General features: G+C 37.7%; 1 protein-coding gene across 5 annotated transcripts in view; it reads right to left on the reverse strand.

Moving 5' to 3' along the window:
- Positions 1 to 14,696: 14,696 nt before the first annotated feature.
- The window catches only part of LOC124782314 (nicotinate phosphoribosyltransferase), a 127,889-nt gene continuing 117,288 nt past the window's right edge, over positions 14,697 to 25,297 (reverse strand). For all 5 annotated transcript variants that reach the window (XM_047253929.1, XM_047253928.1, XM_047253932.1 and 2 more), the window contains exon 13: positions 14,697 to 16,629. In XM_047253929.1, coding sequence (XP_047109885.1) covers positions 16,552 to 16,629 — 78 coding nt within the window. In that variant the 3' untranslated portion in view covers positions 14,697 to 16,551. The remainder of the gene's footprint in view (positions 16,630 to 25,297) is intronic.

Consider the following 25,297-nt stretch of genomic DNA (forward strand, 5'->3'; position numbering starts at 1 on the left):
TGATCTGTTGATCAGAATGTAATGTGATACCCACTGAAATCAAAAAAGTGCATGTACAATGCTCCCAGTTTAATTATAATTGTGGAACCAACTGAAACAAAGCTGATGTGACAATTTGTGCCACAGAGTGCACAAAATCATACAGTCTATAATTAGTTAACACAGCACAGAATAACTGTTTCAAATCTAGTCACATAAAACAGAAAGTTCAACTCAGGAAATCGCTTAAGTTACCGAAAAGAGAAAGGCTGGCCAGTAGTTCCAGTAAGTACTTATTGGCTTTTCAATCTCTCTTGTGATTTTGACAAATTGTTAAAACTATTGCAGTAAACAAAAGGAAATAAGTAAAATATAAGTAAATGAACTGATTAAATTCATGATTGTAATAATTTACATCTATCTCAACCGTCTCCACAAAGGTACATACAGTCTTAATAAAACTCCATGATGACAAAAGTGAGACCATTGTCTATGAAGAAAGTAATATTAATTTTCAGTCAGATTATTGCAGTGACAGAAAGAATCACCATTTCTAATGGATCCTACTTTTACACATAGACTACACCACAATCAATGGTAAGAGATTTACCATGTAAACACAGAAGATTTGAAATTTAATGGAAACAACAATTGAAATTTAATTTGTTGACAAACAGATATATGATTATGGCTTTGGTGTGGCAGACACTGTTTTTTCAAATGACAAGAAAATTAAATTTATGTTTGAAATGCGCTAAATAATACCTGCAAAGTAATTGAGCACTACGTAACAAACATTCATTAATGAAAACAACATTGAAACTGTGCACCAGGCTGTTTGCATGTCCTGGGCAAGTGCTTGACCAACTGAGCTGTCCAAGCATGACTTGCAACCCACCCTGACGGCTTTACTACCATCAGTTCTCTTTTTCAACATCCCAAATGTTACAGAAATTCTCCTGCATGTCTTTCACTCTGCAGTGGAGGGTGTGCTAGTTTGAAACTTGCTGGGAGATTAAAACTGTGTGCTGGTCCGGGACTTGAATCTGGGAATTAGGCCTATCACAACTTATTACAGAAAGAAAAATGGCTATGAGTGTACAAAATGAACAATATAAATGAAAAATTCAACACTTTCATTGACACATTAACCCATTTCTTTGAACTTGCATTCCCACTGAAAACATTAACCATACGGGGAAACTCTAGAACAAACAGCTGGATCACAAAGGGAATAAGGGTTTCATGCCAGATGAAAAGACTACTTCATGAAATATGTAACTCCAAAAATTCCTCACCTGTAGTACACACATACTATAAAAAATACTCCAAAATATTAAGAAAAGTAATAAGAGCAGCAAAAATAATGCATAATGATGAAATTATTTATAATTCAGCTAATAAATCAAAGGCTATGTGGAGTGTTATAAAAAAAGAATGTGGGGAATACAGACAACCTTCCAGAAATATAACACTAGCTCATAAAAATAAAAAAGTAACAAACCCCTTAGAAGTAGCCAACAAATTTAACAACTTTTTCACAGGTGTTGCTGAAAATATGTTACAATCAAACTTTAAGATCACCCAGGCAAATGAATATAAAATAAGTGCATGTAGAGGATCAATGTACATCAGTTCTGTTTCACAAGATCAAGTAGCTAAAGCAACAAAAGAACTAAAAAATTCCAAATTGGCAGGTATTGATGGTATACCTGCAACAATGTTAAAGAAGAGCGCATCAAACCTAATTGAAGTACTCACACATTCATGCGACTGCTCACTTCAGGCAGGCACTTTCCCTGATGTGTTGAAAACATCAAAAGTTATTCCTGTATATAAAAAAGGGGATAAAGACAATGTAAATAACTACAGACCCATCACAATTTCCTCCTGCATCTCTAAAGAACTGGAAAAAGTTATGTATGAGAAACTTATGAAATTTATAAATAAAAAGAGCATCCTATGTAGTGAACAACATGGATTCAGAAATAAGAGGTCAACGACAACTGCTGTCTATGAGTGCATCAATTCCATCCTAAACCTGATGGACAAAAAACAGGAAACAATAGGAGTCTTTATTGACTTGTCAAAAGCTTTTGATATGGTGGACCACAAAATTCTGCTATCAAAGCTAGAAAGATATGGTATTCGAGGTCTGTCCAACAAGTAGATCAGTTCCTTCCTGACAAATCGTATGCAGGCAGTGTGCATCAAGCACACAAATATTGAACTAAAAACTGTATCAAATCACTTATCTGACTATAAACAAATAAAATGTGGTGTACCCCAAGGATCAGTATTGGGGCCCCTTCTGTTTCTTCTGTACATAAATGATCTAAGCTTAAATATTGATGCACACAAAACAATCATATTTGCAGATGACACCACGATTCTGCTAAAAGGAGACGACAATGAACAGTTACAGCAGACAGTAAACACGGTCATGAAACACCTTAGCAGCTGGGCACAGAGTAATCAGCTTGTAATAAACAGTAAGAAAACCATTGCTCTAAAATTCCACAATGTTCCTAACAAGGACATGTTTATCCCATCAGTCTCTATCAATGACGAACCAGTTGGTAACAGTACTGAAACCAAATTCTTAGGACTTTGGCTGCAGAGTAACATCAGATGGAATAAGCATATTGAATATCTCAATGCAGAACTGAGCAAAACATGTTACCTTCTTTTTTCATTAAAATCATGCTCTAGTGAGAAAACAGTATTGAATGCATATCATGCGTACTTTCATTCTCGTCTTAGATATGGGGTCACCTTCTGGGGAAACTCTAAAACAGGTAATAGCACTTTTAAACTACAAAAAAGGGCCATTAGAATCTTGTTTGGGTGCAAGCCTAGAGACTCTTGTAAACCCCAGTTTAAGAAATCTGGTATTCCTCCATTACCATGTGTATACATTATGGAAACCCTTTTGTTCTTTAAATTAAATGTAATAGGCAAGGACCGGAGACTGCAAAAAAACTGTGATATACATGAGCACTTTACCAGACAAAACAGAATCTTACATAAGGCTCAAATCAGCAGAGCACTGTGCCAAAAAGGTACTTTTCACATGGGAGTTAAGCTTTATAACAAACTTCCTGAAAACATAAAAGCTATCACTGAGGTCAATACATTTGGAAAATCTCTAAAGTCATGTTTACAGCATCACTGCTTTTACTCCATTGAAGAATATTTAAATTTATGAAATGTGTTATATAAATACTTATGTGTAAAGTGTATTATTGTAAGCTTAAATATGTATGCCTTGAAATGACTTTCAGCCTGTATATTTATAACTTGACTTGTCCAATGTTTTATGCATAAGCTGCTATGTAGACAACAGGACCAATAAAATACAATCTACAATCACAGGCAAGTGGTCTAGTAACTCAGCTGACCAAGCAAAACTCACATTCTGTAAACATTGGTATCAAAGTAACTGGCTAGTAATTGTCCACATTTTCTCTTTCACTCTATTTATAAAGTGGTTTCACTAATGAGTGCTTCAATTTGTAGGGAAACTGACTACACCTGGAAAACAGAGTGCACAAGTGACTGAGTACGGTACTAAATTATGGTGCATTGTTCTTCATAGAATTTGAAATTTCATCACACCCTTGGGAATATTTACTCTTTAATGTAATAATAATTGATTTAATTTCATCTTTATCTGTTCCCTGACAGGCGTCGGATGTAGTTGTCTCAGGACATAAGCTTTCAACAGTTCTGCATATTTATCTATACCAATAAAACTTTTATCTAACATTCTAGTGAGAAGAAGTGATTATTAAATGTTTTGCACAATCTCAAACAAGAGAGGTGTAATATGTTGAGCATTTAGCTCCATTATTCACTGACACTTCCTTCACAATTGACTATATAGTCTTGCTATTGTTCTGAGAGCTTCTATCTGGCTGGTATAACACATTGTCCTAGCCTGTCTAATGACATTTCACAGCACTTTGCAGTTTTGTCTGTAGTGAAATTCTGTTGCTGGGCTCTGACTTCACATATTACAACAATGTTCCCATTTCCTCCTTCATTAGTTGCTTTTTATTAATGGATATTTGTCTGCAATTTTTAATGAGAAAGAGCTGTCAAAGAAAGCGATAAAGGTTTAAAGAAATGTATCATGATTGTCACTCAGGTTACCTATATGGTAGACTTCTTGCCGAGTTTGATATTTGAGATTGGCCTTAAATGTCTGCACTGTAAATGGGCTCATATATCTAAGTCTCTTCTTCATTACTTTGGGATATGAGTCTGCCTTGATCCCTTTCAGAATTATTATCTGTTGATCATGATCTGCTGGGACATTACCGATTTTGCTCACTCTGTGCCCATCCACTCAGGGCCGGTTTGAGAACATTTTTCCACAAAAGCAACTTATCACGTGATGCCCCCTCTCCTCCCTTTCTTCCTTGTACACTTTCATCCATGGCAGTTTTCACTATTAATTGTAATACACACTGTATACAAATCCTGCACTTTGCCATCTCCTCAGCTGGTGCCTCCAAGAGGCCATTATAATTGTGACTCTTCTTCTATTAAAGTCCTACAGTCGTGATGTCTCTGGCACCCCTCTCATCTTGGTGCCTCAAGTAGAGGCTTGTGCCACTTTGGCCTTACACTGCCGCTGCATCCACTAGAGAACAACTGGTGAAGATAATGTCTATGATAATGCAGCTGTTTCCCTGAACTTTAGTTGGAAAGTGTACTGTTTGTGCCTGGCTGTAAGACTGAATTAAGTCCATTAACTTTTTTTCTCTGAACAAACAGTCAGAAAGTTTATATTGAAATCCCCAAACTAAATCAACTTAATGTTTTTCTTAAGCACCATGACTAGCATAGCGTCAAGTCTGGAGATGAAAACCCTGTAGTCAGAACTGGGGGATCTGTAGAGGCCTGTAATGGAAAGTTCTTTTTTTCCATGAAAATTCAAATGCTCTGAAATATTTGGCCTTTATAATGTTTATCTCAGCTCTTTTGTTTGAAATTTTACATTTGGAATCAACAGTCACACCTCCCTTCTACAACAAACTCCTTGCATAGATATCAAATAAGATGTAATCCTCCATAGGAAGATTAGAATTTCTTCACTACATAAATGATGGTCCGAGATCTATTAGCAAATTATACCTACTATATCTTCCCTAATATTTTGATTAATTAAGCTGACTCAACCTTCTGATCCGCATTCCCCATTTATTGAACTAATTTTCAGCATTCCTCAAGCACGGAAACTTCCTACTTGACTTCATCCTAAGAAAAGTTTTTGCCCTTCAACATGTTTCACCAGAATTTTACCTGGAATGAGTCCAGATCCACCTCCTATAATGTCAGTTATAACTTTCCAACCATCACTTCCCAATTCTAATCAGGTGTATGAAGGGCCTATTATATCCCAACCTACGGGTACTCTTACCTGACACCACTGACATGTTTGCCTTATCGGCAGTCATCAGTGCCCTCTCAAGTCTCACTCACCTCATGGCACTGCCAAGATAGTGTGGATTGTAATGCTGGAACAGCTGCAGAAAGTGAACATAAATGATCCAAGTTTGAGTAGCAATCCTGTCCAACAAGTCACTGCCTATATCATATGCCTAGTACCTTTCAAGATTACTCCCTGCCTCTTCCAGTGTTACTATCTGATCCTCTTTAGTAAAGTCTTTGTCATCTTAATGAGTCTTGCACTTGGTTTAAAACTGCTAGTGACTTGGTATTCCTTCCTAATGTCTCCTGCAACTGCAGCCTGCTGCACTGCGGCCATTATTGCTAACTAGCAGCAACAGAACTCTCTTCTTAATTTTCCTATCTAAGTTAGGCTTCCTAATGATGTTGGGTATCTGTTGCATCTTAGCTGCTCCTGCAACTACTAGAAGATCCTCTACACATGATTCTGACAGCTGGCTAAACCTATTCTCAACATGTAAGGAGATAAAAGTAATTAGGACTCATATAAAGGCATATGTGTGAAGAATGGAACTTAAATAGTGTCAACTATTTATTCACAATCGATATAAAAGAGTTACATGTTTGCACCTGTTATGTCCTTCAAAGTAGTCACCAGTGTTATGTAGAACCTGTTACCAGCGATGTGGAAGGTGTAGTATACCGTTAGTAGAGCCTGTTCTGTTGATGGTGTGAATGGAGCAGTCTACTGCCTGTCAAATCTCTGGAACAGTTCTGAAGCAAATGCCACGAAGTGGTTCCTCCATCTTCGGAATCAAATCAAAGTCACAAGGACTTAAGTCCGGTGAGTATTGTGGACGGTACAGCACTTCCCAGTCCCATCAACAGAACAAAGCAGCTCTGTATGTGCCTGCGCAATGTCGTGCAAAATGATGGGTGGGTTGCACAGAAAGTGTCACTACTCCTGATGCTGCTCATGTTGGCAGTCTAGTCCTTGCACACTCCACCCCAGACAATGTTTGTCTCTCTCCCCAACCATACACCCTACTATCCCCTCTCCTTCCCCGCCCCCTCCAGATTGCTGCGTGCATCCCATGTGATAGTTGCATTCCAGCCAGAGATGCTGGAGTTGGTGGTGCGTGTCTTTTACTGACGAAGGCTGTAGCCGAAAGCTTTATGTGAGTATCTTTTAATTGTACCTGCCTGCAACATGATGTATCTTCTTTATAGTAAGCAGCAATCAGTCTTTCCCTACATTGTTGACATTCCTACTTGGAGTTTTCATTGTCTGGTTCTCTCTGAGACATGCACAAACAGTGCTGCAAAACAAAATGCAGCTTTGAAACCATACGTGGTTAGCTATAGGAAGATATACAGGAAACTTAAGTGGCAGCAAAAAGTTAGTAAATACCTCAGCTATTAAACAACAACAAAGTAAGAAATGAAATCCGTCTGAAAAGTTGTTATTAAAAATGAGGGAATAAATAAAGTAAGGAGCAGAAAATTCATCACAAAAACTAAAAGATGGGCAAATGATGATGCAATACAATCCACATAATATGTGAAAGTACCAAAGGACTTTGATTTGTCAATCATGATCTACTTTGGAGGAAATTATACTGCTCCACAAAACAAGTGAAGCATCCAGAAGGGGAGGAAACAAAATTAAACTTAATGGTTTGGGAGGGTGTGATGTTATCTGAGTGTTAACAAAAAATCAAGGTAAACTACACAGAACTTGGCCGTATGAGCCCACGTATATAATGTTGCACCTCCTCCAGCCTGGGTTCATGCACTGATTCAGATGGGAAGGATGTCATAAAGCCATTATATCCTCTCCTGAGGCAAGTTGCCCCACAACCGTTGTGTTGTAACTGGTCCTGGGATATCCTGTACATTGGCACTGAGAACGAGTTGACATCCAAGCTTGTGCCACAGATGCTACATGAGGGCCACATCTGGGGATATTGCTGGACTGCAGGAATATCTCAGTGTCATGCAAACAGTCCAAGGAGTCACATTCCGTGTGTGGTGAAGCATTGTATTCTTGAAAAATGGCACCATGATACCATCACACGAGATGCAACACATGAGGATGCAGGATATCTAAGACATATCATTGTGTTATCAGAATTCCTTCAGTCATTACCAGCCACAACTTGAAGTCAATCTCATGGTTCTTCACCTCATGATATCATAAGTGACAGCACAGTGCCTCTCCAAAACATTAGATGAATGGGATCTCCCCCCACGTTGCCAGAATACTCAATGACGATGATCATCTGTGGTAGTGCAGCAACATGATTCATTGCTGAAAACAACACAATGCTACTTATCAGCAGTCCATGTTTCCCAGTAATGGGGCCCCTCCAAAAGCAGCTGCTTGTATTCTGATGTTAATCGCAGCCTAAAGTGGTTGGTAACTCTGTAGTCTGGCTGAATGGAACTGCTTGTGTTCTGGTGTTAACGGCAGCCTACGGTTGTCAATAATTCCCTAATCTGGCTGCTACTAGTCTCTGACCAATGGCATGGGGAGACGCAAAGTGTTGCAGGGAGTTCATTACTTGTTCTTGGTTGGCAGTTGCAGATGGGATGGGGTTATGATGTGTTTGGTGCACAATGTGGCGAACCTCCCTTGCAATGGTCATATGTGGTCAACCGAAACCTTGATGATGAGTATGCCTGTCCTCAAGTTCCCTTGCAGCCAAACATCAAGCCAGTGTCACAACCGAATGTCACACAACTCTGGTTATTACACAATTCAACCAGCTGGGCAAATGAAGACCACAAAGAGCCCCTTTCAAGCACTGTTGGGTGCTGATAATACTGTTCATGTAAGTAGTGGCATTTCTGTGTCCTTTACACCGATCACTCGACATATGATTCTGTTGATGCCCTTATAGACCCTACCACATCTAGTAACACTAAACACTAACAATATTGATGCACTCTGGTAGCCATTCTACTTGTCTGAGAATTGCAAGCCTACACATTTACATACCCACCAATGGTGTGTACACATACAATGTTACATTTGACATCCAGTCATGTCTTCTGGGTCCTTTACTTTTTTTTCAGGCAGTGTACACAAATGCAGTATCTGCTGAGTTGTAAGCAACTGGTTTGAGCCATATCTTTTCAGCAGGCAACAGATACTAGCAGTATGTTATGAAAATAAAAGTTATTTTTCAGGATACAAGAATGTTTGTTAAGGAGAGCCTCACTGATCCATGTTAGGCTGTTCATTATTCTTGATTTCTATAGATGATTTACCATACCATTTGCAGCACCAAAGCCAGCATTAATGTTACTTATTAAAGGATACACTGCATCTGGTTTACAGATTTTCTGGTTTGGTTACATCCTCAGAGACAGCTGGGCATTGGCACTCTGCAGTGTGCAGGTGTGTTTGCCTATAATTCAGTTGTTGCCTCTGCCTTTAAGGTGAAACAGTTATGTCTTGATTGTCATTGTGCCTCATTCACCAGACCACTATGAATGCTTGTTCCTCACCAGAACTGGCGGACTTGCACTTGCTGTACAGTGAAGCTAGAGGCTGTGAATGCTAAGCAGCATGTCTGCATCAATGATTCCCCAATAAATAGCCATATCACACACTGTTCCAAAGGCTACATCAGTGACTGCATGAGTATGGGATCTTCTACACAGATTATGAGGGCATAAACACAAGAGGTTTGTGTATGCTGCAATTTGAAGAGGAAATAATGGACAGAGTTGAAGTCAACCCATTTACAGGCACATGAATGATTGCAAGAAATATGGGCAACACCTCCATGTGAAGAGTGCTCCATTGGCACCAGTTAAGTTCATTCCATTTGTAAGAGGTACAGGCTCTTGGACCAGCTGACTTGGAGACCTGTATGCAATTTTCACAGTGATTTATATAGCAATGTATTGTTAATCCTGAGTTTACACCATGTTTGTTGTTTACAGATGAAGCACATTTTACGGGAGATGGCTACGTAAATACCAACATTAGCTACATGTGGGCAGAAGAAAACGACTGTGAAAGTCTGGCCACACATAACCAACAACAGTTTTCAGTAAATATGTGAGCTGGTATTGCTCGCAAACATAATACTAGACTTGTTACTCTTTCAGCTCGTCTAGACAGCCAGATGTGTGTCAACTTTCTAGTAAATGACCTACTCGAGCTGCTACACGATGTTCCAATAAATAGACAAGCGAAAATGTGGTTTTGATGTGATAGTGGACAAACCAAATTTTAACCACCACTGTGTGTGCCAGCACCTCACTGACACATTTATTGTGAACTGGACTGGGAGAGGCGGCCTTGCACCTCGGCCACCTGACAGCATGCCAGTCGATTTCTTCCTGTATGGAGTCACATCAAAACTTATGTGTATACTATCCTTTTAGAGTATTGAGTCATTCTTGTTGAATGAAATCAGGCAGCATGTAATGCAATTGAAACCACTCCTGGCTTATTTAAGAGTGTCCACTTGGGAATGCATGAGGGTTGCAACACTCGTAATCACGTGGAAGGCTGCCACTTTTAGCACTTGCTCTAGCTGGAAGGACTAAATTTATAGTTACATGTTCCACAGCAAAGAAGTGGGAATACATTAGCCGTGACAGACTTTAAGCCACACGGGCTGAGGTGTCTTGGCACAGTTCGCTCGGCTGTCCCCCCCTCGGAGGTACGAATCCTCCCTCGGGCAGTGGTGCGTGTGTTCTCATCAGTGTAAGTTAAAGTTAGATTAAGTAGAGTATAAACCTAGGGACCGATGACCTCAGCAGTTTGGTCCCATAGGAACTTACTTCCAAAAACAGACTTTAAATTTCACTCTCTCTCTAGTGTTCTGAAGTGTCAATTGTTTTAGACGTGCTTTCATTATGTCTTGTCCTGGTAGCCATTGTGGAAAGAGGTGTAGTTGCTCACAGGAGAAGTAAATTGTTGTAGTTAAATTGCACTGTCTTACAGTGTGTAAAATAATACAAGGAGCCTCAGCCTTGTTTAGAAGTTAATCTGTGGCTTTCATTGTGAGGAAATTATACTCATATTCCCAAGAGATTTGTATGAAATTGTCGGGAAATCTACTTCCATAAGACCAGAGCATATGGATCAATTTTAGCGCAAAGTAGGTTTTGGAAAAAGCTAGTCATAAGGGAGGAGAAACTATAAGAACTTGTAAGAATATGCAAACTATCCACATTAAATCCCTGCTGTTGGGATGACGAGATTTCACCTACCAAGCAGGATCTACTAACCATATGTGTTGCATCTGCATGCCACCTATACCAATAAATTGATGAGATTTTCTACTAAAAAACCTTACAAATGAGTGTCTCTATAGAGAAAGATATTTTAGAAGCAAATCAGGAACCTTAATTTTGCTCGGACTACCCCCTTTCATATGGTGCAGATGACTGGATTACAGACAACACACAATGCTTGTACACGCCACACAGTGCCTATATCCTGCCACCTCTCAGGTACACACTAAATAATAAAGAGAGACCTAGTATTGCCCGTAAGCATCAGCAAATATTTTTTCTCTAATGGAAGTTATTCCCCACGTCATGATCTGAATACGAGAAAATGAATATACAAATTCCAAAGTCTTTAAAGACACATCTGCAATATGTATGGTTGTCTACTTTACAGAATATTATTTCCGCTCACTTCACAATGGATAAATACTTTATTTACTTCAGACGTATTGCTTCAGGACAAATTCCTTAAGACAATAAGGATTGAAAACAGACTGAACTGACCTTCTTGATTAGTTTCTTTATGCGCTGACTTCATTTTAAGTTGTTATTCGTCTACACCCCAAGGAATCTTTCAAAAGAAATTTTCATTTAACATAGAACCTTTAACATGCAGGCCCTTCTTTGATTGTTTAAAAATCATACATCAATATTTTTATGAATAAGACAAGTTTTCCTCCCAATAAGTTGTATGCTTGTTTAAATATCTTCTGGGCAGTATTCGGAAGGGAGTGGGCCCTTGATTGGAATGCTTGTGCCATCAGTAAACATTATTTTGAACTGTCCTTTAGTCATTGGAAGATCATGTATGTAGGTTAAGGACAGGAATAAATCCTGTACTGAATCTTGTTGGACCCAACATGTTATTCATTTTATATTTAGTCTTATTCCTATGATAGTCTGTCAATGTAATCCTCTGCTTTCTGTTATGAGAGTAGGACTTCCATTCACGTAAGAGGGCTGCCATTTAATGTCATATTATTGTAGTTTGCTACAAAGAACTTTTCCTGGAGAGTCTTTCACAAAAGCCAAATTGAGAGGCAGTTAACAAAATATGCTTGAAAAATTAGTCAACATTGTATCATAGACCATTTTAACAAATATTATTGAAAATAATGGAAAGAATGAAATCTGAGATTAGAGGTGGTTTGTTTTTGTATCACATTATATGCATTGGTGTTGCTAAAGCATTTTTAATCAATCGGGATAATTTATACCCTGAATCACTATCAAGTCAACACAAGATTTTAAGACCAAATGAATTTTGTAATCTCTTTAGGAACTGTATTTTTGTAACTAGTATCTGTCTGACACGTGTACAATATGTGCTGAACTGAATTTAATGCATCCGAATTTGACTGTTGCATTAGGACTATAATAATCCAGCATGCTAGGGGATCTGTCACTGCTGGATTATTAAATATGCTAGATTATCAAGGCCATTTTTAAAAACCTGGTTTTAAAAAAAGGATAGGACCAAAACTTAAGAGTTTTAATGTACAAAAACAAAATAAATATTATTTATTAAAAACAATAGGAGAGGTTACAGCATAAAAAAATTTAAATAGTGTATTACTTTTCTCTAAAATGAAAATTGAATTAAAAGGCAAATACTGTACTGCTCTATCAAATCAGTTTATGGCTCAAACTTTCATACAAGTTCAATATACATAAAAAAATTTCACAAGCCAGTTATGAAATAAAATAAGCACCAGTGATCTAAAACGATCAAGAACAAGCTAATTAACAAAAAAATGTTACTAAGAATATTGGAATCAACATCCTTAGGAATAGTGCGGATATCTGATGCCATTTAGAGCACAGAATATATTGGATTGGTTTAGCTGAGACCCTGGAACATTGCAAAAAGGATTAACTTGTTTCTTGGATTGACCTCTTTTTTGCACAAAAATTATCCTGTATGATTTACAGATTCATAATTTCAGAAGTGTTGTATTGTTGGTTACGCTCAGAGAATTTCACAGAAGTGTTTAAACCTTCTGAAGCCTCAGCTCAAGAGATTTGACTTGTAGGAGATTCTTCTTCCTCACCCTCAGTTTCTGGTGCCTCCTGTGTGTCGAAAACAGCTTGTAATATCACGCTGTCAGTCAGCTCTTCTTCAATAGATAAATTTCTGTCCATGTCGATCCATTTGTCTACTACTTCTGCTAAAAATGCAATCAGTTCATTAGTGGATGCAGGATTTATCACTTGTACAATATAAGAGCAATCAGTTGTTGACTCATTATTTGTACTGCTTTCCATTTTGGCTCAGTGAAGCAGTTGTTAGTGCCACATCGAATGGTTCAGATGTGTCTTGAAGGCGTACTGCCAATAACAAACTATAAATATGGGAAAATTTATGATGCATGCCAGACTGTCGAATTATCAAGTGGTGGATTAATGCAGTCTTAATGTAGTAGCTGCACTGAAGAAGAAAGTTACATTTGATGGACAATTTCTGCCATAGCTATTTTGTATAAACAAAACAAACATAATTTGTACTGAAATGTGATCTAAATGATTTGTGCTTTCTTCTTTTGAGTGTTTTAGTTTTTGTGTACATCGTCTGTCTCTCATTTTTTAAAATAATGTTGGTGGTCGTTTCAATTTGTGTAGAACTCTACCTTCCAAGCATAAGATATATTAATCCCTGGAGTTCTCCTCTGTTTTGGTTTTACCTGGTTTCTTTCAAGATAAACCAACACTCAATATGCTAAAAGGCTATGTTCATGCAAGAACAAATTGTTTCATCTACACTAGATGCTTTACAAATCTCTTCCTAACATTCTTCCTATAATTAACCCCCAAACTGCATGGTTAAGCCACTGTTTAGGCTCTTCTATGATCTGCACCAAGCTGTTGAGCATATTTTATTATTAACATTTGATGATCTTTGTTTACTAAACCACTATCAGTTCTACTTCCAAATCATAAAATGTAGTTGGATCAAAAAAAGTAAGGATGTTGCACCACGTCAATCCTTGTCCGAAACTTTACTATGGGCAATAAAAGAAAGCAAGACTTCAAACAGCCTAGTTGTCCTTGATGATCACTGTATGACATAAAATCAACACTGAAGTCCCCACAAACAATCTTTCATTGATACTTTCTATTCAAGTTTATTGATTCTGTCCAGTAAACTACCAGTGCTATTAGCTTGTGCACACTGTAGTGCACAGCATTCAACTAATTTTTAATTACTGTGAGAGGCCTGGGATTTAATTCCTGATACAAATAATAACACTTCTTTTCCTCTCACTAGTCCTACAGTAGAACGATATTAGACTGCAAACCATCAACATGTATCTATTCTGTTTCAGTGATTTTCTACAGTCTTATACACAACAAATACACTGACATCCACCTGCCCTTTCATCTTCCTGTATGGATATTATGAGTCCATCATTTTTATTAATGAAGTTTCTGATATGTTTATGAAAGATAGTCTTTCTGAAGAATTTAACCTAAACAGACCCAAGGAACACAATGAAAATCACTGTGACAGCATGGATATGCATTAGGCTAGAAGCTTTTGGCAGTTTTCCATGCAATCAGACCCTTTAGTAGAAGCATTCTGGTACAAACTATGTCACATATGATGTGATCAAGTCCAAGACAAAACACGAGTCACAACCTGGGCAAATGGCCCTCTCCCCGAGTGCTTTTACAGGTTCTGCATTAATACAATTCAAGGATCATTTCATCCAGGATGTATCATACCGTTCATAAAGAAACACAATTTCATATTAGTACAAGGAGCATTCTCAGCCAAGATCTTTCTCAAATAATTTAAATCAAAGGTGACGTTACTGAGCTCTGCACTTGGCTTGAAAATACTGTTTATGTTGTCAGCATCTCTCACAGTGTTTTGCACCAGTTTGTCCGTCCACACACCCATGACCACTATCTACCAATACGATCTTCTTGTCTTCTTAACTCTCATCAACATACATCACCATATCTTCAAGAAGTGATGAAGGATTGATCTTGGGAAGTACGACAAACTTTTTTATTTAAGGACAGATTAACTAGGGAATATATAAAGAAAATATCACATTTATATATTCTGCCATAAATTTACAAGGTACATATACTGAACATTTTTACAAAGTCAATACAAATCAATACATCTTATGTAAACCTTACAACATATCTTACACCAAAACTACATTAACCTTCAATGATTTACAGTAAATGATTTGCAGTAACTGTTTGTGTCTTTGTTGTTATAGATCCTCAGTCAGAATGTTACCTTCCATAAGTAACGTACCATTTATTAATTAACAGGTTATTTAATACTCATGTAATTCAACCAAAAAAGTGAAGTATATTGGAAAATACACGTATGATGAAAAAAGAGTGGAACAATGGAAGGTCCAGGATGGAATATGACAAGACGGAAATGATAGATAGCCACTCACAATGTACAGGAAGCATTGAGCTGCAGGCAGGCACAATGAAATAGAATGCTGAAATATTTTCATTCTCAGACATAATCCTTCTTCTGAAGTAGAAAACTAACAGTCACACAAATACAACTCACACTCACACATGGCCACTGCCTCAGGTACCTCAGTGCCCAGAGGCAGTGGCCATGTTTTTGTGAATTGTACTTGTGTGAATGTGTGTGTGTTTTCTACTTCAGAAGAAAAAATTTGTCTGAAAGCATAAATATTTTAGCATTCTGTTCACTGAATATGTCTGCAGCTTGATGCCTCAGGTTTGTGGCAAGCAGCAATGTATCCTTTGTATAATGTTAAAAAAAAGAGTTAAACTACATAAAAAACAAAAATGTAATACTTAAGAAATGTTTTTACACACATCACAGCCCAAAATTACAAGAACAGATGTCCTAAAAACTTATCTTACAAAATATGTCATTTCTCTAAAAGTATACAATGCAACATTTAAAATTTACAAAAAATTAAAACTTATATTAACACAGTTTAGACAGAAACACATTTGTGCCCAAGTGCTCACATGATTGTTTTTTGTATGTGTTTATTACCTACAGGATGACGTATTTAAATGGTAATTTACAGTGTACATAATAAATGTTTCTCAACAGAGGTTTGCTAACAGTGTTGAAGTCCAAGGAAAAAAGTGTCAGATATGACTAAGGGTTTGCTCATCTAAGTATCTGTGATGAATATAACAACAGTCGGCAGTTTTTATTATAATCAGGTGTCTCGGTTCACATTACCATTTCACAGTTCAATGCAGAGCAGTTATTCAGTTGTTCATTACAACTCATAAGCAAACAGCTTGCTTCCTAGGCAAAAACTCCGAGCTAAAATACTAAGTAGTATGACAGAAGCTCAGATGAGATAGTTTACCTCTCTCTCTCAACTTATGATCTAAGCAAAAATTAAGAGTACTTCATTCACCATCTATGTGATTAAAGCTCTGTAAAATACATGATCAATGATGATAACTACTCCGCAGAGCAAGATCTTTTTCCAAGTGCTCAACAAATGTTGCACTACTCTCTCCTTAGACCAAATTACACAAAGCACCTATGCAGACAGAAGCAAAAGATTGAAAAGCAAGGTCGTGTGCTCTCCAAAAGCATTTGCCCAAGGTGATGCAGACACTGTCATGTAGCAATCATCTGGAGAAGCTTCCCCAAAACTGAAGTTTAAATCTATCTTCCTAATTTGTTTCTGGCAAATATGACTGCCTCAGCTAAAACTTTCTTCAGTATAGAGTATGAAAGAAAGTGTTTAAAAATAACATTCTGTACCATTTATAGTTCTGATACCATGCCTGAGCAATATCTTAGTATAGTAACTTTGTGCAGTATGTTACCAAAAATCATCATTGCCCTTGGTTACAATTTTAACATATTTACACATGAACTTCCTCATTCTATAATATTTTATAACAATACTACATTTAATACAGCTCACCAATAGGAGCATTCTGAAGCCACAGCTCATGAATAAAGGTGTACAGTTCAGAGCTCACCGACACCTGTTGAAACAAAGAAGTTCAAATTGATATAATGAAGCTAGAGACAAAACAAATAAATAAATGCATAAAAATATAAATTACTTAAAAAGTAATATGCAAACATCAATTCAGTTCTCGTTCCATAATGACAACACTATTTTATGCAACCTACAAAATCACTGGGTCCCAAAGGGATATATATTTATACATCTGGTGTCCAATAGTGTTTTTTATGTCGTCATCCGCATGTTAATCTGCACATAATAATTATTACAGAATTTAAATACAAATATTTGAATGGACCCAAATAGAGACGACGTGTAGGACAGAATATTAGGCAAACAAGAATAAAATCAGAGAGAGACACAATGACAGCAAATCAAATGTTGTACCAATTGACAGCAGTGATATGCAGGTACTTGGCCACAGAATATGACAACATAGGATGACAGCTCTCTTGTCCATATGGCTGTAACAGACATTGGGTTTGTCCACACTGTTGACTCAATGTTGTAGCACAGGAATTAGTGTAGACTGATGGCATCCTATACATAAGACGTTCCTGGCATCACAAATATATACAAGACTTGTCAGAGTGATTACAATGATGTAAACGAAAGTATTATTCCATGAACTACTTGACCAAACACAAAAAAATTATACTCTAGTATTTCCACATCTGTAGTATATGCTGATGAAAATTTCAATCTTACGCAGCTTATTTTCACTACACAAAAAATTCCTACAGATAAAGTATGGTGTGAGTACATGATAGATGCTGCGTGTATCTATTGTTAATGGAACTTTTAAGGTGAAGATCGCAACACAGCATGCCCAGTGGACATGAATGGGCAGCTTATGACCATCTGTTGGACTTTAAATTATTGGCATAGTGTAATGACTACAGAATAAGTGGTGACAAGATGGACTCAGGATAACAGTGTGGCAGGAAGATTAAGCATGGGTCCTTCCTTAAAGACATCATGAAAAGGTTACTGGATTGTTTGATTAGGTCTGACAAATAGATGAATGACAACAGCTGAAATCTTGGCAGAGGCTAGTGCCAAAATGCCACCATTAACAGAGATGCCAATTTTTAAGAAAGTGAACGAATAATGAGTCAGATAGTGCAGGCGGGAGGGGAAGAGTGGCAGGATATTTTAATGTGTCACTAAATCAAACATTACTGTAAAACCAACACACAACTGAAACAAATGGAGTATATTCAATGACTGATATACAAGAAGACCCCACTTTTCTTTCCTTTTTTTAAATAACTGCTAGAGTTTGATGTAGTCTCAGACCTGCACTACATCTCTGAAGGAGACGTTAAAGGACCATTTTTTTAAATGGAACAGTGAGTTTTGAAATCTCATTCCAAATTCTGTCAGCTCTCTCATTCTTTTCAATAGAGAATGCTTCAGATTGGTTAACAACTGCACTCTGTTTCCAAAGATTCTATTTCTCCTGATGATAGAACATCCTGAATAAACTTTTCTTTAACTGGTTATTTGCTAACAATGTACTTTTACGTATTTGTATGGAGCAATCTGACATTGGAATAAAAATTTTTCAGTGTAGTTTTGTCTAGAGAAACTTACTTACTGTAAGCCCTCACATTTGCCCCCAATGACCAACTCAGTCGCTTTTCTGTGCCTTAACAGACCAAATATCACATGAGGCAAATTACTATCACAATCTGGAACTGACGAATCTCTCTCAAAGTAAACAATAAAATCATTGCAAACATTATTTAATTATGAAGGAAGCTTATTCATAAGTGGTTTCTCTTGATGGAGGAATACATTTAAGAAGTTGAGAACTGGAAGAACAGAGCTGAGAAACAAAAGATAAAGCTTAGTAGATGGACTTTCAAACTGTGCCTTAACCTACAAAAACTGTGATTTAACCTACAGACATTTTGAATTCAGAATATGATTTACAGAAGAACACTTTCAAAGGGTCCACTGTTCTAAGACCCTCAATATGCACCATAGCAGAGACAATCACCTAGTAGAAACTTATTTCAATATTTTGCGTGGCTTTTCACCAAAGACTCACTGGCATATCTTCAAATAATTTTGCCTCTCTGAACTCTTTAGCAAGTAATAACAAATGTCAGTTAAAAATTGATCAATATTAATGTTTACAAGACCATTAAAGCCCTTTAGAGAGCTAAGTGCACACGATGAGAAGCACAGCCTTGCTGGTGAGCATTAACATTTTCTTTACAAATAAAGGAACTTACACCTTTGGAAACACTAGCCATAGTACTCTCATTATCACATGTGAAACCTAAACAGTTATCCCAATGACTCTCCCTCTTCTTCAGTTCATTATCCAAAACAGTTAATTTTCTTTTGCCTGTATTGTCATTGGTTTCTCAGACTAAGAGAATTATAGTTGAAATCTGCATAGTTTTGGTGTCAAAAAGCAACAGAACTACTCGGTAGAGCTTTTTGTCATTCATATCATTACTGCCATCTGTTGCCAGGGCAAAGTGCTAGGACTCCATTAACTTCATTACCCTTCCCTCAGTAGTAGAAGCCACACTTTTAACTAGTGCTCCTGTTATTGTTCTCACACAACCGTACTTGAAGGCTATTTTTGAATCAAGAGCCATTTTCTTGAACAAACATCTTACATGGTCACTGCATACTAAAGGAAAGTTGTGCTCAACAAGAATGCTGTAAATAATAACTCTGCATTTGTTTTCAAATTTTCATTTTCCAAGGATTGCGTACAAATTGTTAAATTCTTGTTTGTGTCCTCAACTTTGTTGTATCTGAATGAATTTTGCTAGCAACGTATTTGCGGCAGTAGTCTCTTCAAACAACTACAAAACACATGTGAGTCACTTTAGAGCAGTGCAGTAAACAGGGCCATGCTTTGGAGTATTCCTCCCTAATTTTTGAACAATTCTTGGTTTCTTAGCAGTGTCACTAGTCCCAGTACCATCACCACACACATTTTTGCTGCACCAGAAATCACTTCATTGTATATTTCAAAATATTTCAAACATATTTCCTCGATACATGCTTAGTATGCAGTAGAAGAGCTTTCTACGTTAATCTGTTTACGACAAATGCAATAAAAGCTTGCTAGTATGTCACACACACACACACACACACACACACACACACACACACACACACACACACACACACACACACACATTATTCACTGAACAGAGCTCGGCCCCAGTGTGTCATCACAACAAAACAAAGACACCTGCGCTGGAACTCGCCAGGAAGAGTCACTGTGTGAATAGCATAGAGAACAACTGCACAACATATACTACTTCATACCTGGTTATACATTACGATGAGTGAAATCGTACACCATACGTGGTATTTGGTTTAATCAAAAGGGCAAGTACCATTTAACAAAAACATAAAAAGAAATATTGTTGAGAATTCAAACTGTAAAGAATAATTCTCTCTTGTGCATCCTTTTGAGTACTTTATACACTTAAACTTGTAAATCAATACAAAACTGAAACATCATAATTTTTGCCATGCCACTCATACAGTAATAATTACTGAAGGAAATTCATAATTAATATGACCAATTCACAATAGTTGGATCTCTGCCATAAACTGTCAGGAATTGATTATTGGAAGCTGGGTTAAGATCTGGAGTTGGCATGCTTCATTTACCACTGACACAATACCACAAACAACAGACACTTGCATGTGGTAGAACCACACTCAACTAGGGCACTGAGTAGCACTCTGTGAGGTTCAGCAGTGAGTCTCATTTGTGTCTGCGGCGCCCAATCGATGCCACTGTGATGACTTAGTGGGAGGTCACATGAAGTAGCAATTTTCGAGATCCTTAATTCTCCAACTCCTGAAATTATGGTGTGATGGGGAGCTATTGGATATAACAAGAAGACTGATCAGGTAATCGTTGAAGAGAGGCTGAGTGCTTGCTGTATATGGAATGGTATGATATTTGGAGAGTGTTTGTTTCCAAGCACAATGAATACAAGAGGATATTTATGCTCATGGGGTCACACCACATGCTAATGTTGAACATGGACATCAATTCCAAATGGTAAGAAAGTTTAATCCTTTAATACCATTGTGTGATGAGCGTTTCTACAAAGATTGATAAATATCAAATTGGTGCTCATGATTTAACACTTTCCATTTCTGCCAATGCATATTTTAAGCAGAACAATGGACAAACACAAACTCTTTTGGCTTGAGGTGCTACTACTGGATGCAACAGATGGATGATATCTGAACAGCAGTCATCACATCAGAAATGTATCAGTGCCTACTACACATGCCATAGTTAGCATGACAATGCGGAGCACATAGACAAAAATGTTCAAGTATTCTTCAAACAATGACTATACCACTGATTCCCTGACTTGCCCAACTGCCCGATATTCATCCATATAAATATATTGGATACTGATAAACTCTTCTTGGAGTTTCAGCCCCATATTCACGAGCTTTCAGCTAAAGAACGTTCAGTTTAAACCTTTTCGATGTACAGGGTGCAGAAAAACAATCTAACCAAAAGAGTAGAGGTGAAAGACAGCATCAAAAATGGACTCTGCGTGTATGAAATAGGGGTCACAGATGCATCTTTTCGAAGGAATGTAATTGAAATTTGACATATGGATATCTTTGCTCAAAATGAAACGTAGTTCACAGAAAAGGCACATGTGAACAAAATTGCCTGGACTAATCATTCATTACAACGAGAAAAAGAAAAAAAATTGAAGCATCACCCCCCCCCCCCCCCCCCCCCCCCCCCGTGCATCATACTTAGCTGATGTACCATACAGTACTTCTTTAAAAATGAAAACAATCACAGGTTCATGTTTCAATACGTAATAAAAAGGTCCAACTAAACGAAAAATGAGTATGCTATTGTATACAGACTGGCCACCACTTAATTAACGTAAGTATGTCATAGCAAGTATTCAAACTGACCGCTGTTTCATGCTGGCATAGTGCTGTAAATATTCAGTTGTGACTCCTAGTTCCTATTCCCAAGTTCATTCATTTGATATTGTCTTTCTGCCCTACACTTTTGGTGAAATTGTTTTTCTGCACCTTGTATAACCCTTGAACACAATTGAAAGCCTGAGATCACTTTTTTCAGTCATGCATACGTACATGTAATGTATGTGGTGGTCGCAACTCATTCAGCATAAAAATGAAATGATGGTATGGCATTTCTGGCAAGAGACTCTACATAGGGTTGTTCAGCTGCTTAGTGCAAGTCCCTTTGTTTGACGCCATCTCAGTGACTTGAAAGTCAATGATGATAAGGACAAAACAACATCCCATTCCTGAGACGAAAAATTCTCCACTCTGGCCAAGAATCGAACCCGTCCCCACAACACTGCAGTCATCCACAATTAACACTCAGCTATGGAGGCAGACTAATTCGTCATAGTCCTCCAGGACCTGTTGTTCATGCTTTTTAAACTCCATGGAAACTGCCTTGTGGGAGATACTCCTGGAATACATCCAGGAACACTTTTATTCCATGACACAACATACAGAGGTTTTGACTGCACCTCATGTGTTGTTCACCCCATACCAAATTTCTATAACAGAAAATATACAGTCTAAAAATAGAAAACAAGTCCATGTACTCCTGTACATATACTGTGGTATACTGTTCATTTAAATCAAACATATCATTCCTGGCATTGCAAGTTTCAGTTTACAACGCAACCATTATTGGGTTTCCATTTGATTCGTGTGGGTGGGGGGGGGGGGGGGGGGGGGGGGGGGGGTCTCAATAGGTTTCAAGTCTGGTTCTTTTTATAGCAACTGTACACATACACACAAATGGCACTGTGGGAGGATGTGTGTGGGTGTCTGTGAGTCTGTGTGTGAGATTATGTGTATTTTTGCTAGAAAAACTGCCAGAGCCCTAAAGCTAAGGAAAACTGTTTTTTGTTACATGGGTATGTACCATGCATTAGTCCACTAAAAGTGAGTGGTTGTCTTTCCCTTTTTTTATGTACTGTTTCATCCAGGAACACAGACAATTTGTTAACACAGTAGGACCTCGATTAACCACCACATTCTAAATAGAGAGAAGGGAAAACAGAGATTTTTGGATACTGGAAATCTATTTGAAGAAATAAATGTTTTTTGTTCCACTTTCTTAAACCTTGACATTGACTGCATTATGCCACTTGTTTGCCTGCAATATGTCCGTAGCTGTGTCAATTGGCTGTTGTTCCAAATACCCTTTGCTGCATAGTGGCTGATCTTTTTGTGTTCTTCGTTCTCTTCATTGTCTAACTCCTCTTGCTCAACATTATACGAGTATTGTTGCAAAATAAGATCAATGACTTGCAAATTGGTGACTAAATCTGCATTGCTGATTCATTAGTTTTTGGACATTCTTGCTCTTGGTTTAGGGTAGGATACCTTATCCATGATTTCTGTCGAGTTCTTTCCTTAACCCCCTGGTGCAGCGGACAGCTGTTAATGTCACTTCTTTGGCGTTTATAATCAGTTCAGAGGCTGCAAATGCACATGGTCTACTTCTGCTGATACTCCCTACTGGTGCTGTGCCCTGCGTGCATTTGGCAGGAGAGATTAAAAATGCCTAAGATGTGAAATTAGCATCTGGTCACTGTAGTGAACAACTCCACAACAGGATTAAAGTTTTTCCTGAGCTTGACCAACTGTGTAAATTACATATTACACGGAGATGACAATAAGTCATAGGATCCCCTCCCAATATTGTGTCGGGCCTCCTTCTGCCCAGTTTAATGCAGCAACTTTATGTGGCATGGACTCAGCAAGTCATTGGAAGGCCTTGCAGAAATACTGATCCAGGCTGCTCTATAGTCGTCCGCAATTGTGGAAGAGCTGCTGGTGCAGGATGTTGTGCATCAACTGACCTCTCAATTATGCCCCATAAATCTTTGATGCGATACACGTAGGGCAATTTGGTTGTCAAACCATTCGCTTCGAACTGCCCCAAAATGTTCTTCAAAACAATCTTGAACAATTGTGTCCCAGTGACATGACAATGTTGTTTGTGAACATGAGCTCCCTCTAGTACCATGGAAGTTATTTCCTTATGTCCTAACAGGTGTCCCATCATCCTGCCCATTCTTCTTGTCTGTGTTACCCCTTTATTCCTCTCCTTTCCGATTCTGTGGAGAACTTACAACATTCCTTATCTTATCTGTCCATCTAATTTTCAACATTCTTCTGTAGCACTACATATCAAACGCTTCGATTCTCTTCTGTTCCAGTTTTCCCAAAGTCCATTCAATATTGTGTGCATATGTACATTCTTAGAAATTTCCTCCTCAAATTAAGGCCTACATTTGATATTTATAGATTTCTCTCGGCCAGGAATGTCCTTTTTGCCAGTGCCAGTCTGCTTTTTATGTCCTCCTTGCTCCATCACCGTAAGGGTTATTTTGGTGTCTAGACAGCAGAATTCCTTGACTTCATCCACTACACTGTCCACAATTCTGATGTTTTGCTACTTCTCATTACTTTTGTCTTTCTTTGTTTTACCTTCAATTTATATTCTGAACACATTAGACTCTTCATTTCATTCAACAGATCCTGTAATTCTGCTTCACTTTCACTGAGTACAGCAATATAATCAAGAAATTTTATCACTGATATCCTTTTATCTGAATTTTAATCCTGCACTAGAATCTCTCTTATTTCCATCATTGTTTCTTTGATGCATAGATTGCACAGAAGACTACATCTCTGTCTTACACCCTTCTCTCACTGTTACTGTTCCCTCTTTATTCTTGTACATATTGTATATTACCCGTCTTTCCATATAGCTTATCCCTGCTTTTCTCAGAGTTTCAAACATCTAGCACCACTTTACAGTGTCGAACGCTTTTTCCAAGTCGACAGATCCTATGAATGTGTCTTAAGTTTTCTTTAGTCTTGCTTCCATTATCAACTGCAATGTCACATCTGCCTCTCTCGTGCCTTCAAAATTCCCTAACGCCACATTGATCATCATCTGGCAGATTCTCAATTTTCTTTTCCATTCTTCTGTACATTACTCTTTTCAGCAACTTGGGTGCATGAGCTATTAAGCTGGTAGTGCAATAATTCTTGCACTTGTCAGCTCTTGCTACCTTTGTAATTGTGTGAATGATGTTTTTCCAAAAGTCTTATGGTACATCGCCAGTCTCATACATTCCACAAGCCAACATAAATAGTCATTTTGTTGCCATTTCTCTCAATGATTTTAGAAATTCCAATGTAATGTTATCTATCCCTTCTACTTTATTTGATCTTAAGTCTTCCAAATATCTTTTAAATTCTGACTAATATTATATCCTCCATCTCTTCTATGTAGCCTCCTGTTTCTTCTTCTATTACATTAGACAAATCTTCCCCTAATAGGGGCCTTAAACGTACTCTTTCCACCAATCTGCTCTCTCCTCTGCATTTAACAGTGGAATTCCTATTGGACTCTTTTAATGTTACTCCCTTTACTTTAAATTTCACTGAAGGCTATCTTTGACTTTCCTATATGCAGAGTCAGGTCCTTCCAAAAATCATTCTTCACATTTTTCCGGATTTCATCTTAAGATTCCCTGCACTTCCTATTTATGTCATTATTGAGTGAATTGTACCTCTGTATTCCTGAATTTCCCTGAGCATTTCTGAGTTCCTGAGTTCATCAATCAGTTGAAGTATTTCTTCTG

The sequence above is a fragment of the Schistocerca piceifrons genome, chromosome 1, assembly GCF_021461385.2.
Source record: "Schistocerca piceifrons isolate TAMUIC-IGC-003096 chromosome 1, iqSchPice1.1, whole genome shotgun sequence".
NCBI lineage: Eukaryota > Metazoa > Arthropoda > Insecta > Orthoptera > Acrididae > Schistocerca > Schistocerca piceifrons.